A 15,876-nucleotide genomic window follows, 5' to 3' on the forward strand; every position below is an offset into this window, starting at 1 on the left:
GACGCCCGCTGCAGCAGGGGGAAAGTTTTGCTGAAAGTTTGTGCTTTTAGGGAATTGGGTCGGTAGGGCTGGAGCCCCTGGGCGCTGGGAAGCTGGGAGGTACGTTGTCAAGAAGGTGTCTCACCTGAGAGGGTGAGGGGCGCGGGGGCGGGAAGGAGGAGTTAAAAAGTTCCTTGAGGCCCGCGTGAGCTGAGAAAATACTAGTTATAAGCATTACTGTTTTCAGCATTTTCCTTTCTTATTGCGGATGAAGGCTGTAGAACCAGCAGTAAAATGCCAATTAGTCAATTTTCTAGGGCGTATTGAAGAGATAAGATTATATTGCCTCTAATTTGCTTTGTTTGCACAACTTTTGTTAACGTTATTGAGTGAAATTATATACGCAGCACAGCTACAGAGGTCAGCAAAGTAGGAAAAGATTTGGAATGCATTTTTGGACTCTGATCGGTTTGTACTTTCCAGGTTGTCCTTATAGCTCTGGATGTTAATGTGAAACAGCATTAAATCCTCATCAAGCAATGCATTGCTTCCAGCTGGTAGGACAGAGCTGCAGGTTAATCTCTCTTTCTGTGTTCTTACGATTAACAGCTGAGCAGCTGTGATACGTAGAATTCAGCACTGCAAACTGAGGAAACAAAGTGTTTTCTAGGCTAGACCTTTGGTGGCCTTCTGTTTGTGAGGTGCACCCCAAGATGTGTGAAGACATGTACGTTGATCTTGGCAGTGTATTAAGACATGAACACAGCAGTTGCTTGTGTGCACAGAAAGTTCTGGTGGGTTTTTTGTATGTCAGTTAAAGGGGCAAAGCTTGTGTCACTAGTGTTCATAAGGCATAATATACATTAAACTTTTTTGCAATTCAGCTTTGTCATTATCAATTTCACAATCATTAAAAACTACATTTTTGAAGTCCAGATATCTGAATTACATATCTTCTGGGCTAACACTTGCATCAGTGGATACTGACTCTCTGTTCTGTTATTTTTGGGCAGCTTTTTGTCATTTATCTCAAAAAAAGCAGATTTTTGAGGTGTCAGAAAAAATTCTTAGTTTCAGAAGTTGGGAAGAGCAAGAGAAGGAGTCTTAATAGCTTATCAGATGCACGTGTGCAGACATAACACCTAGTGAAAGAATTCAGTACGCAGGCCTAAACTCCGCTGAAGAGTTGGTGCTGGTCTAGCTTAATGCCAGCGCTGTGTCTTACTGAAAATGAAACGGGTTTTCTTCTTTCATAAGTTGTAGCATAGGAATCCTTTTGTTGTAGAAGTGGCCACAATTTAGAATCAGTCGCTGAGTATAAAGTAAATAGATTTTACTTTAAAGTAACAGTTCTGTTGGATGACAAACAGAATATCATCATGCTGTCAGCCTTGGCTTGTGTCATTTTGCTTGTAAATGAGTAGGGCAGTGTGTCAGGTTTTTTACTGTTGGTGCAAATTAATGCATGGGAAATTACCTAGCACACCAAGGTAGTTCACTAGGTCCCTCTGGATAAAATAAGGACTGAGATGGAGAGGACAGTCCCAGTTCAAAAACTTGAATTCCTGTCGTTTCCCAAATCAGGCCAGCAGTAACATCTGAACAACAACTGTGACAGTTACAGTGCAGGAACTGCGGGTGCTTTTGAATTTTTGACTGAAGTGTACTAAACAAATGTTTTCTGGTAGCTGAGAGGGTACAGGTGGTGCACTTATAATTACCCCTTTATAGGTTAGAGCACTTAATCACTGACAGTTTGATTATATGGGTTTTATGAGTGACCTCAGGGCATGCAAGTCAGCTGAGGATGCCTCCTGGGACAGCACAGGTGCTGGCCGAGTACAAAATGAAAGGTGGCAAAAATGAGGAGTAGTGGGGAGGAGGAGGAGCAGCAGCTCACCTGACTGTGACTAAGTGAAATCAAAGTCTGTTCTGATAAAAGTCATTGTAATAGTAGTCAAGTCTTTATTTCATCCCAGTGGTTCAGGCATTGTGCAGGGAGTGAAAACAATGGTTATTGATATACAGATAATATTGTGGTTATTCCAGTCTCTCTTGGTAGTGGTGAACATGCAGCAAAGCTTACGTTATTACTGGTTTTACAGTTTTCCATCTCGTTTTAAGTTGGTTACATAATTTCTTGCTCTTTTTTATTACATATGGAAATCAGCAAAATGTGCCTTGACACTGGGAAATAAACAATACATATACCAAAAGTAATTTGTCAACAACTTTAGATTTTGGTATGGTGATGTGTCATGTGATAAACCTTACACAGTAGTTAACTTCTTGTTTACTTTACACCTTACACCTACAGCAACCAACTCATTTTTTCCCTTGAGGAAGGGGAAAGGGTGACATAAAAAAAAAAAAAATTCCAAAATTGAAACAAAACTGTTTATCAACTTCATACAAGTACTGCTTATATAAAAGGTTAAGAGCCTTCTTCCCAGACTTAAGTTTTTGCTGTTGTAACAGGGGTATTATGATGTAAATATTTCCAGTATATCATTAAGACATGTATGTGCTCCTGGGGTGAGAACAGGGTAGAGATGAAGAGCTAGTCATTTGGAATTTAGAAAAATAAGTCTATATCTGGAATAGTCAAAAAAGAAAAATAGCAAGAAAATTCAGCCTTCACAGCCTCTCTGGGGAACCTAAGAGTGAAAGAAGCTGTTTTGCTGAAATATGAACATACATTGACCTGTATCCAATCTTCAAAGCCAATAAAATGCTCTTGAATGTCAACAACTACTTTATTTTGTCAAAATAAACCTGTTTGACACTTTTTTCCAAATGGAATCTGAACAAGAAGAACCAAAATGCAGAATTCAATGCATGTTCAGTATCTTTGGTCGGTGGCAAAATGTGGATAAGTAAGAATATACTGGTAGTGGCCTATCTCACAAATTTAAGAAAATACTTCAACTAGAACCTTTACAATTATACCGTTACAGCTTGGCTTATGTTTTCATATTCAGTTACTATGTGGAAGGTGTTGACAGAAAATGAAATTTTAATTTTATACACAAGCCAAAAAATCTCTAATAGTGGCCTGATTTTTAGTAAGGAGACTTCAGCAAAATATGTGTGTCACCAGGGGGAAAAACATTCATCAGTTTGGAAAAATCCCTAAACCTGTTCACCAGCCACCTGTCTTAAATTGCTCCTCCTTTTGCAAGAGAGAATTTTGTTGCTTTTTGAAGCCACTCTAATCAAAAATGACACTCAAGTAGGAAGGAGAGAAGTGATATTCCCAACTAGACAACTGTGCATGAATATCAAATGCACACTTGTTTGTAATTCATCACATTAAATATTCAGTTAATACAGAATAATTAACCTGAGAAATTAATATTCTCACAGAAACTTCGTGAGCAAGAAATCTAGACTATTAATTTTTTAGAGCAGTCAAATTTCAGATGGTATTGAGCCAGTAATTTTTTTAACCTTTGCTGAACATCATAGACTAAAATTGTTGTTTGTTATGGTTCTTGACTTTTAGTGCAGCAATGGTTGTACAGGCTGTGCTGTATATATGCAGTGTGCTTATTGTTTGGAAATAAAAGTTAAACTGTGATATCTAATATAAATATCTTCATGTTCCAGATGTCACATGTATTTAACCTGCAGAAAGATAACCTGCAAAAATTACTGGGAGGTGCTTTTCTCTGTGTGTGTTCCCAAAGACATTGCACTCTCTTTCTTCCTTAGCATAATGAAAGAACAGGCTGGCTGTTCAAAAGTATCTCAAAGGCTGGGACTCTCAGAATTGATAGGGGCAGATTATTATCTTGGCTGATCAGTCACCACATCTATACTTGAGTGTTTTTATCCTAAGTTTTTTGATTTGAACTGGTAGTAAAAAAAAAAAAAAAAAAAAAAGGATTTAGCCAGGTTAAATAAAAATTGTTTTGCTTCTGGACTGTGTAGATTTGTATGGGGATAGTTTTTAGGTTTCCATTTAAAAAATAAAAAAGAAAATTTAAAAGAAAGGGGAGCAAGCAGGGAGAGAATTGCACACTTGAATTTAAAAATTGTAGTCTTTGTTTTCAGAGGCAAAAGATCACAAAGACTCACAAACTGATTTTTTTTTTTTTTTTTTTTTTTAAATTACTATTATTTGAACCTTTCAGACTTTGGAAAGAGTAGCTTGTGCACTGCAGCCAGTAAGAAAGAAAGATTTTTCCTAGAAGTTGACTGCAGTGCACTGGAGCTGGTGACCAAACTCGTTAGCTTAACTGGGTTCAAAGTTTCGCTTAGTCTTTTCATAGTAACCCAGTTGCTTGGCTTTAATTTTACAGTCAAAATAGTAACATTGCAGTAAACATTAAGATACCTTGGTGAAAAAACACATCAAGAGAGGGATAAATATTTAACCAGCTATTTCATCATAAGCTTCTCAGTAAGCATTTGTGATTTTTTTTTTTTTTCAATTAGGCCTTCCCTGAAAATCTTACTGCTCCTGAGACTTTTTTATTTGAGACGTTTCTGAAATTTGAGTTTAATTATAATCAGATGATTCACGATTGAAGAGTTGATGAACAGGAACAGCAGTGTTATGGTATATGTGATAAAGTACAGCAGCCGCTTTAATTTTAGGGTATCTTTCAAGGTCTGTGCATCTCCTCACATGGATGCCACATTTCATTCATCTGGACAGCCTTGCCTGTCCACCGCTCTCAAACATGAGCATGTACATCCCTCCTTTGCATGATCCACCCCACAAGTGATGTCTAACACAGATAGTAGCAGTCAGGGTTCTGCAGTGAAGTTCCCAGAGTGAGCACAGTGGGGAAAGGCACCAAGATCACTCCTTTTCGGTTTTTGAGGATACAAGTCTCTGTTTCCTGAGATGAGGGACAGAGGTCTTCTGTTTATTTTTGTCACTGTCAAAAAGGTATTTTCATTAGCTCAAAAGATAACAGCTCTTGTGTACCTTAAAGTAAAATACCAGCAGAGAAAAGGCATCTGTAATTCTTACGTAAGATTGTTGAGTGATCTCACCAATATTCTGTTATTTTACACTTGCTGAATTTATCTTGCAGTAAAGTTTTAGTGCCTTCTTACTGATAGTACTTTAGAGGTGGTTAGCTAAAACACATCGATAACTGGCAACAAAAAAACCCAACTTATTTTATTAGTCAGGTTAAGAAGCTGGCGTGGAACAATTTGCAGCAACATCAAAATCTCTCTTCTCTCTCTTTCTTTCAGAAAATACCTCTGAGCCTGATTCACGAAGAACATATACTCTACAGAATTACTTAAACAATGACTATAAGTACAGAACACATAATTTGCAGTGGATTTCAGGTAATTCACTTGTATGTACAGCATGAATGTCAGGAAGGTGTACTACCTTCAGTAAAAACATATCTTCATGCTGAGGCAACTACTGTATCCTGAAAAAAAGTTAAATTATTTATTGGTACCATTATACAAAGATGTGTAGTTCAACAAGTTGTGATTTTTTTTTATTCCCCTTAGATACATGTTCACAATCACGGCAAGCTATACTCTCCTACTGCTAAAAGAGCATACTTCTATGTTTTTTTGTAGAAGAATGTTATACTCTGAAGTGTGTCAGCTTCCTGTGCATGAGACTATCAGGCAACAGGAGGATACAGGGCACTTTTCCTTTGGAATATGCCTAGTGCCCCACGGAACTGCCAGAAGGCAGAGACTGTGAACCCCAGGACTAATTTTTGTGAACATTCTTGTGCTATAAGCATTCTTCCATTATGGAAGTGGGAAAACGCAACATTAAGCAGATTTTAAAATTTTATTTCCTACTTAAAAACATAAGGGGAAAAGAGAAGTAACTGATTAGCATTGTACTTACTGTTTATTAGCAATGCTCTTGTTCTTCTAGGAAATCAGTATCTTCACAAAACAGCTAATGGGGACGTCCTACGTATCGATGCTGGCACTGGAACATCCTCAGTAATCTTGGCGAATACAACATTAGTATGTTGACTTCCATATAATATGTGCAGATGCTGGGAAGGGTATTGAATTTAATATTTTGCTCTGCGCATTTCTTTGGAATCAGTGCTTTATGTGTTCTTTTTGCCCTTTGTTGACAGGATGAATACAAGGCGACCACAGTTATATTATCTCCTGACCAAAAGTTTGCTCTTCTGCAGTACAGCTATACTAAGGTACAAGTAAATTTTACTTCTCTGAGGATGAAGCTGGGAAATAAAGGTTTGGGAACAACTGAGCAAGAAGGTGGTCTTGAAAGTAGGGATGGCAGAGGCTGAGGGAATGTGAGGGGAATGCAGGAGGATGCATGAATAAGATGGATGTCTGCAGGGGAACAGTGAAGTTGAGCAGGCAGGAGGAGAAGAGAGACTGGTTTTGTCTGTGAGCTTGGCAGAAGAGCCATGATTGCTTGAGAAAAGAAACTGGGTAAAAAGTGGATGGAGAGATATCACAAGGAAAGTGAGGCTGCATGGTTCATCTGGGGAGACAAGCTAGAAGAGTAGATAGGCATGACTGTCCGAAGAGCTGTGTGGGTAAGGAGAAGTGATGAGTAGATATGCTTGTCTACATGTGCTTGTACATATATACACATAGCATATATGGTTGTTACATTGTGGTGTTAGGACTTCAGAATTGAAAACCGAGGAGAATGAAAAGCAGCATGTGCTTACAAGAGAAGGCTGTCCTCTTGTGCTTGGAGTGGACTTGGGTGTCCTTGTTCCCTCCTGTCAGCAAGCAGGTGAAAAACCTCCAGCACAATGCCTCATCCTGGCTTGGTGCTGAACCATGCAACAAAGGTCAGCCTACATTTATGCCAGCTGGCACAGAAGCCTGGCTCTGTGTGCCACTTGAGGACAGTTACAGAAACCTAACGGAGGTGGTAATTTGCCCTACAGTGTGTGCACTGAGAAGCCAGTAACTTTGTTGTTGTCTCCTTTGTTTTTTCTAGAGCGCTGCCTGTTTTGTTTGTAAAAAGCTCAGTGCTGACTCGTGCAGTGTACAAATACTCAAGTGTTGTGTCACTGAGCTCTGTCTACGTGTTCTGGCTTGGCAGTCCAAGAATGCCTCTTGCGCTGTGCCAGCCACAGTCCGTGCACTCGGTCATTGCTTTTTTGCAATTTTAGCTTCCTTGCTAGGTACTACTAAGCCAGTTACCTTTTGTCTTTCAGAATTGTCTAGAATAGTTTGACTCTTCACTGCATCATTAGAGGCCATAAGATGCCTTATATTTTTCCAGCCACCCTAGACATCCCCTCTACTTGTTTATTGCTCTATAGTATTTTATTTGTTGCAGTCATAGAATCATAGTATAGTTTGGATTGGAAGGGACCTTTAGTGGTCATCTAGTCCAACCCCCCTGCATAAGAGTTAATTTTGTTTTAATGCTGAGGCAAGATCTTCTAACCTTTATATAATAGTGTGATTGAAACTTATGTTATTATTAATCATTATTGCAAGAAAACAGAGTAACAAAATGAATCATGAGGATGTAGACGCTTCTTATGTAATAGCCATCTGGTTGTGTAGTACTAAGTTATTGTTTTTTATCTTCATACAAATCTTCAAGAACCATCATGGAAAGTAGCATTATTGTAGCATGTCAACACTGTAGGATAAATCAAACCTCTTCAGCCCCACGTAGTGAACACATTTAAACGTGTCTGCGTTATCATCATATTTCTCTCTGTAAGTGCCCACAGAATGATACAGGCTTCGAGAGGCACGTTTCTGAGAGAAAGGGTTTATTTCTGCGACAATATGAATGGGAATAGGTCACCCTAGAACTGGAGGAACTGCTACAGAAATACTGCTGGGACTTGTGAGGACTACTAAACAATAAGATGCCAAGTTAAATAATACAGCATGGAAAATGAGACAGAAAACAGCAAGTGTGCCAGTGAGGCAGAAGGAGGAGGAGGAGGATTAACTGTGCATAGCTATGATAGCCTGCCATGTAGCTACAAGGATTTCTGAGAATCTGCAGCATCTCTGGCCTCTGTATCTCTGTCCTTTAATTAGTCAGTGCCCTCTGTCATGGTATTTAAGTGATGACCCCAGAGGGGTGGCGATCTTTAGTCTTGTCTTAAGCCTTGCAGAGATTTGTTACCCTAGTACATTCATTGTGTTCTGTCTTAAGCAAAAGCATGAGGAGGGTTTCCGAGGTAATTCAAACGGTGAGAGGCGTGAATCCTGGTGAAATTTGTTTTCTTAATATTAAAATAATTCTTTTGCAGTTGTGGAGGCATTCCTATACAGCTTCATATCACATCTATGATTTCAATAGCAGGTCAGTAATTTTTGCACACGAGATGTAGTTTTAACATTATTTTGCAATGAAATGACATTTCACTGATTTCTCTTAGCTGCATTTTGGTTTTGTTTTTCCAGCTCTATCTTAGATGACGGACTACTACCTAATGATACACAGTATATATCCTGGTCACCTGTTGGGCATAAACTGGTTAGTAAAGACAAGTGAAACTTACATAAGCAGTTGTTTTTGCACACATGACATGGAAGCTCACATTGCACATACTCCTGAAGTTTTGGGACTTTCCTGCTGCTAGATGAAGTAGCTGAACTACCTTCCAAATTGACTACAGTTGCTGGAAAGACTCCAAAATCCCTCTGTGTGTTTTGTTTTGTTCTTTAATGAAAAGGCATTCCTGAAAGTAGTAGTGGCCCCAGTAGTCATGTAATGCACAAATGCACAGGAACTTCATGTTTTTACAGTTGCAGACAGTAGCTCATCCCTTTCAACATCAGCAGCATTACAATTGTCTACTTACTCATCACTGTGATTTTTATCTCCTAATTAGACCATAAGCAATGAAATGTTGATGGATGCATGTAACAGGGATTAGAGATCTCTCCTTGTACTCTTCCCCACTGTCCTTTTCTTCCTCCTCTCCTCCCCAATCTATGGCAATGATGACAGCCACTGTGTTTGCAAGACTTGTGCATTCTCTATGGTGAGCACTGGATCTGACTGAAGAGCTATTGCAGGAGATTGGGGTGTGTGGTTATTCTTCTTGTAGTAAGCTTCTTGTAGAGCCCAACCACAGAAACAAAGGATGTGCAAAAGAGCTTTCTGCAATGCAGAGTAAAGCTCTGGGATAAAACTGTTGTTCAGCTGTTGGAGAGAAAAAAACCCTGGGGTGATCGGAGAGGCAGGCAGATGCCCAAAACGAGAGAAGTTCTGAGCGCTACTGAAGAAATGCACCGTCTTTGCAGATCTGTTGGCAATGGTGAGGCCCCCATCAGTGTTTCACTGAAGTACTGACAGTTTTCTTTGAAAGACTAGTCAGTGAAAAACAACTCCTAATGAAGGAAAATAAGCTTGTAACTCAACAGAAAATGAATAGCAAGGTTTTCAAAACTTAATACAGTAATCATATCATTTATCATAGTTGATTGGTTTTTACATTTAGGCCTGAAGTTAGTTTGCTACACGTGATTTGTATTAATAAATCAAGTTTGTTACGTATCGGTTTGATGAAACGCAACTTCAAAGACAGTTTTGTGATCTGATGTAAAAGTACACTTCTAAGTAGATGAGGCAAAGGAAGGAAGTAGGATTTACTCTAATAGTAATTGTAATAACAATGGTGTTTTGCAGGCATATGTTTGGAATAATAATGTTTATATAAAAGCTTCACCAACAGCAGTACCTGTGCAAATCACTGAAAACGGAGAAGAAAATAAAATTTTAAATGGAATACCAGATTGGGTTTATGAAGGTAACTATGTCAAGCATATTTTACTTTGCATTATGATGTAAAAACTTTGTTTTATTGTAATTATTTTAAGTGTTATCTCATTTCTTATCATTGAAAAGTTCAAAATAATCTACGTCTGTATTTTAACAGAAGCATGCATCCTTACCTGAGCTTGATACCTGGCTAGTGTGAGGATCTAAGAATGGAAATGAATTCGCCTAACTTGTGGCACGTCACTGGAAATCATAGTGTGTGAATTAGCTTCGTATGATAGATTATAAGTGTTGATACAATGTCTCATTTAGAACCCTGACAAACAGTCTACACTTTGGTATCTAAACTTCAATTAAAAAAAAAATACTATTAAAAACTAATGAGAACAGTACCTAGGATAGAAGAGCCAACTTATCAATTATAACTTACACAGATTTGCATCTCTTTTAGAGGAAATGTTTGGCACCCATTCTGCTCTGTGGTGGTCTCCAGGTGGCGATTTTGTGGCATATGCAGCATTTAATGATACAGAAGTTCCTGTTATAGAGTATTCCTTCTATTCTGAGGACACTTTGCAGTATCCAAAGACCGTTAGAATCCCATATCCCAAGGTCTGTGTTATTTATTAAACATGGTGGTTCTGCAGTTATCATTAAGAAAGTAGTCTCATTTAATCAGTTTCTGCTAATGAAAATATTGTCTGTCTCTCCTCAACAGCTTGCTGTGATTACTCTTTCTGAAGTCAACAGCATCTGGCAATGTTAAAAAATTTTATTATCTCCAGGGGAAAGCAAAAAGGAAAAAAAAAAAAAGTATGATTTATGGTTTTGTTGTTTCACCAGAAAATTTTGAGGTAGCAAGTAGATGTTGAGATAAAAAAGCTCTGAGGGAATTGAAGTTGGTACACAGCACTTGGCAGATGTACATTGAGTTAGGGTTGTGCATGGTATCGATAATGGAAATCTTCATCAGCTAATGTAGCATTTTTAGTTGTTGGATGCTTCCTATATTGGGATGAAGGGGAGGAATCTGCTGATGGAGTTTCTTTGCCCACACCTAAAACTCTTTCAGTTTCAGCTGTGAAAGCGAAGCCTTTAGTGCGTGCAGCTCCTTCTCCTCCCCCTTCCTCTCCACATGACTTTGTGCCCACTGCCCATGGCACAGTTGGCACTGGACTAAACGGTGTGAGAGTCCGAGTCCAGTACGCTCCAGACAGGTTCTTTCAGATCCTCCATACATGGAGGGTTTTGTCTTTCACAAGATTTACCTGTGTGAAGTTATTTGATGTCACACAAGACCTTGATTTAGCGGAGCGATGCAGCAGTGCACTGAAGACACAACACAAGTACAAATGACATTTAGAGTACAGCAATTGCACTGTACTGCTGAATCGCAATGCAGATGTGGTTCTCATTGCTGGTCTCTATAATATGCTCACCGCCACAATTCCGGGCATCCCCGTTGCCAGGAGGGAATACATGGGTTGGAACCAGGCCAGCTCAGGAAGGTGTTCTCACTCTTTTAATCAGCTGGGGCAGAGCTGCTGATGGAGCCAGCTGATGGCTCGGTGGGTACAGCTGTTTGGCTGGTGTGAAAGCCGCCCTCCGGTCCTCTTTGGCCGAGTTCGGCTTCCTCTGCAGCCGCCGTGGGCAGTCACTCCCTACCCTTCCCAAAGCCTCCGGAGCACGTGGCCTTTGCCTGTCCCCTTGGAGCCTCCCTCAGAGGGGACAGTGGTGCTCACGGCGAGGCGCTGGGCTCACTGACACCCGCAGGGACTCTGTCCTGAGCGTGGTGCCTGTGAAGGGACACAGATGTGGAATGAACTGCCAACTTAAATTGCACCTTTTATTGCAAACCCCATTTGGAATACTGCTGACTTTGGGAGGTGGGTCAGCTACAGCTACCTGACCGTTACAGGGAGGACTTGGCTAGTTAACTTCTAGAGAAGAAGCCCTTACTGACACGGTTGGATTGCTGGCAGTACCTAGTAGCACCGCATTAAAAATAGCGGGGTTCATGCTGCAGTCACAGCTTTGATCGTGGTGCAGGCAGCTGTTATACGATCTCATGATGTAAGGTGTCGGTCTCCGTGAAGAAGCACTTTTCTGGCTGTTAGCAATGGATTTGATTCACTGTTAGACACGCTGTGTGGCATGTGGGACGAGAGGTGGTCAAATACTGCTTTGGGTACAGCAAGCCCTGTGGAGCTGTAAGTGTTTCTAAATGTAGTAGTCTTTCTTATCTAGAAATACGTAACTAACACTTTCATGTAAAAAAACACAAAGGATAATTTATGTATCGATCTTAACTGCGTTCAGGAACTTGTCTTTTCACATGTTTGAAGCTGGCTGGTTCTACCTGTCTGTCTGTAGTAATTTCTTTGTTTCAAATTTCAAACATTTACTTCACCAAGAATATTGTCTCTCCAAAAGTACAACGGAAAATTTTATTTTTAGGCAGGAGCTACAAATCCAACTGTGCAGTTCTTTGTTGTGGATACCAGATCGCTTCCCACTTTTAGCTCTGCTGAAATTTCTCCACCTGCAGAAATACAAGCAGGGTAAGAAATTTTGGTTAAATGTTTGCTTGTTCCTTTTGGTGTGAGAGGAGGAGCTTTTATGTGTGACCACCCTATATTCAGTGTATATGGCAGTTTTTCCCAGTCATGCGGCTCTGGTAGCAACAAGATTTACCAGAGAAAATCTGCACAGAGATTATCCTCCTAGTGATTATATATAGATGGCATATTCCATGTATGTTATATTCAGAATGTGACAAGTTCTTGGCTCATCACATTCAGTGGAGTCTAACTATGGTGAAGTCATTTCACAGTACAACTTTAATATGAGCAAGTTTTGGTATAATCAAATTATAATATATGTATTCCAATTCACTGGGGGGAAAGGGGGGAAACAAAACAAAACCTTAATGGTAAGTGAAGATTTGATTTCATTGGAAACAGACTCCTTGCTAAGGCAAGGTATCATGGTCGTCTGCAGATTTATACTTAAAATGTTTGTTTTCTTTGGAAACATGGTGAAAACCAGCACCTCTTGCAGTAAATGGAAAATTGTATTTCTCAAAATGCCACTGGAAATGCATAACATGATATAAATGTATTTTGTAAAGAGCAACTAAATTGATTTAAAATGCATGCACACAGAATTTGATATCCCAGATCTTGGGTTTTGTTTTTTCTTTTTAACAGTGTTGTGGAAATTTTTTAGAGGTTTGCGCTTACAAACACGGTGGGTATAGAAGCACAGGTTATGCTGATAAACTGCAGAAAAAAATCAGAAGAGGTCTGTTAGCGAGCACATAAACCAGCATTTTGCCCACGGTGGCCAAAAAGCTATAACTGGAATATCCATGCTATTCTGTTTCAGTCCTCACCACAGCGTAGCTAACATCTCTGTGTTAACCGAGATAGTCAAGTTTGTGTGAATATGTTGTTCTCTATCCTTTCTACAGTAACACTGCAATAGTTAGAGGTTATATAGCTGTTGTGCGCGGTTTTTCTCCAGAATTCCAGTACCTCAGAATTATAAGCCCTTTATGTTTTGGTCAGTTCTGGTTAAGATCTCTGCTGTCCCAGAGTTATGTTTTACCTTTTCTTAATGCCTAATGAAAGCTGAACAATGCTGCTGTGTGTCCTGGGAAGAATAACGATCTTCTGCCTTCTAGCCTTGTACCCATCTGGCTAACACAGGCTTCAGTTATATGGACTTAATCCATTTTTAAATGAATGTAACACACTGTAAATCAGGATTAATACAAAGATAAATCAAGTCTTGAATGATGAGTGCAAGGATCAAAACTTACTCTTTCTCCCAATGGCTTACCCAAATAATGGCTAAGCGTCAGCATGTGCAGCCTGCAAACGTTGAGGTGGCCAGAACAAGTCTTGGGGAATTTTGCAAGAGCGAAAGTACATGAATAGGAAAAGGCAAGTGATGTGCAACGTTGCTGTTGTGCTTCCAGGAGCAAAATTACCCAAAGTAATGAGTATTGGCACAGTATGTATATTTATAACTGCTGTATGACAGGAAAGGTTAATTTTTGTGGTGTCAAATTCTATTTTTACTTCCTTGGAGCTAAATTCTGAGTAAAACTAAGTTTGAATTGGTGGCATACCTCACCCCACTTGCCTGGGTGGGCATTTCGAGGGGCAGTGCCCCTGCAAATGGTTGCCCATTGCAGCACAATCCAGACCTTGTTGTATGCGCAGCAGTTGTACCCCCACATTTGAAGGGGGCACGGTGCACTTCTGTTTCAGGGGGAAAGTTGCATTTTTTGTCAAGGAAAGCTGCCAAAATCCGGCGTGGCGGTGCTTTGCCACATAAGATGGTGGTTGAAACCTGACACTTCTTGCACGAATGACCAGCATGAAAATCCACACAGTGTTTAAATGCCACTTTTGGCTTCATGCGTACGGGGGGCTGCTGTTGGCAAACAGGAGGACAAAGGCAGTAGATGCTTTTTGTCTGAAATGATCTGTCCTAAAAATGTTGTCTTCAGAGTAGAGAGCTCCAGACGGTGATAGCAGGAGTATACTTTCTCAGCAGCAAGTGAGGAAGGGCAATCCAAACTGCTGTACAATATACGTGAGGTAACTGCAGCTTAGTTACCATTTCATGGGTTGCCGAAAACTGAAGGTGCATTCCTAGTCTCTATAATAACCGTAAAGGATTTATTATGTTATCATAATAGCATAATAATTTTTTTTTCTTGTACTGTCCATCTTGTCTGATGGATGATTTATAGTCTCCGAAATTGTTAACTTCTCTCACTTCAACGGAACAAAAACTGTGGGGCTAATTCCCCTTTTAGAAGACAAGAGAAACCACTGTTATAGGAACATGAAGAATGGCAGTTTAATTTTTTTTCCAAACAAGCCAGCGGAGTGCTTTTGTAATATTATTGGTCTAAAATACACTGTTTGAAGCCAGTGACAGTAGCAATTAAATGACCTACCTACTTCCCAGTCAAATATGAATGTGAAGATAGAACTTTTTTAAACATGATTTCTGAACCGCAGTCTAGAAATAGATGTGAAAGTGGTCGGTAACCAGTTGGCATATATTTTTAATCCATCCACACTAATTGTGGTGTTTTCTGCCCCCCACCCCCCACCAAGATCACGAAGATATTCACTCTCATCACAAAACTTCCCACACATTTTTGTTAAATAACTTTGGGGAAAAAGGGAACATGAACTTGGAACTAAGTCAAATGTGCAAATTCCGGTTAAAAATGTATAGTTGCTTTGGAGGGGAGGTTTGTTTTATTTTAGTTCATAAGGCTTCTTAGGAGATAGGAGAGATGTAAAATAAGAAAAGATGAGTACATCTAATGGATCATAATGGTAAACAAAGCCACTAAATTTTATGTGGTGCCTTTTTAAAACTAATATGCAGGAATATTCATGAAAATTATACTTTTTTCAGATACTCCAAGTCTTCATGTCAACTAGTTGGCGTTCTGAAAATGAAAGTAAAATATTCAAGTAGTAAATTCTGCTCCTTGTATGACCTGTCCTTCCATTCTAACTAATGGAAATTAAGACTAAATTAAACAAAGATATGTATCACTCAGTGCTTACAAGCAACCAACTTCATACAGCTAAGGATAAAATTCTAAAATCTACGGCCCATACAACTTAATATTCAGAAGAATTTCCACTAGATGCAAATAGTACAAGATTTATGAACAGTCTGGAGTAACTATTATTTTATGCATTAGAGAATAGTGATCTGTCTTAGAATTTAATTGCAGTCTTTCTGAAAGTGGGTATGTACAAACTAATTCTTTATTCTATGAATGAAAATAACCAAGGCATCTACTAGCAGCAAAAACAATTGGCAAAAAAATGGCACAATTAGGTTTGCGTCATTATTTATTGTTGAAGAGCAGATTGAAATGAAAATAGCCAGATGAGTCTCATTCAGTGAATTGCTGAATGCTGTTGTATAGTATGCTATTACAGAGAGGATTTTAAATATCTAATGCTATTGCTTTTTTCCAGGGATCATTATTTGAGTGTTGTAACATGGGTGACAGATGAAAGGATCTGTCTGCAGTGGCTCAGAAGAATTCAGAATTTTTCAGTCCTCACAGTCTGTGACTTTGAAAATGCTACTCAAAATTGGTCATGTCCACGGGTAAGAAAAATGAGGTGGGAGAGTTGCAATGCTTGATA

At 39.3% G+C, this 15,876-nt stretch overlaps 1 protein-coding gene across 1 annotated transcript in view; it reads left to right on the forward strand.

Annotated features, from left to right (window-relative positions):
* Positions 1-5,193: 5,193 nt before the first annotated feature.
* DPP4 (dipeptidyl-peptidase 4) overlaps positions 5,194-15,876 on the forward strand; it is a gene marked incomplete at its 5' end in the record, with an annotated part of 31,628 nt that continues 20,945 nt past the window's right edge. The window contains 9 exons of the mRNA XM_010288504.1: positions 5,194-5,292; positions 5,852-5,946; positions 6,066-6,140; positions 8,199-8,251; positions 8,353-8,425; positions 9,584-9,704; positions 10,128-10,288; positions 12,134-12,237; positions 15,703-15,838. Coding sequence (XP_010286806.1) covers positions 5,194-5,292; positions 5,852-5,946; positions 6,066-6,140; positions 8,199-8,251; positions 8,353-8,425; positions 9,584-9,704; positions 10,128-10,288; positions 12,134-12,237; positions 15,703-15,838 — 917 coding nt within the window. The remainder of the gene's footprint in view (positions 5,293-5,851; positions 5,947-6,065; positions 6,141-8,198; positions 8,252-8,352; positions 8,426-9,583; positions 9,705-10,127; positions 10,289-12,133; positions 12,238-15,702; positions 15,839-15,876) is intronic.

The sequence above is a fragment of the Phaethon lepturus genome, unplaced genomic scaffold, assembly GCF_000687285.1.
Source record: "Phaethon lepturus isolate BGI_N335 unplaced genomic scaffold, ASM68728v1 scaffold3646, whole genome shotgun sequence".
Lineage (NCBI taxonomy): Eukaryota > Metazoa > Chordata > Aves > Phaethontiformes > Phaethontidae > Phaethon > Phaethon lepturus.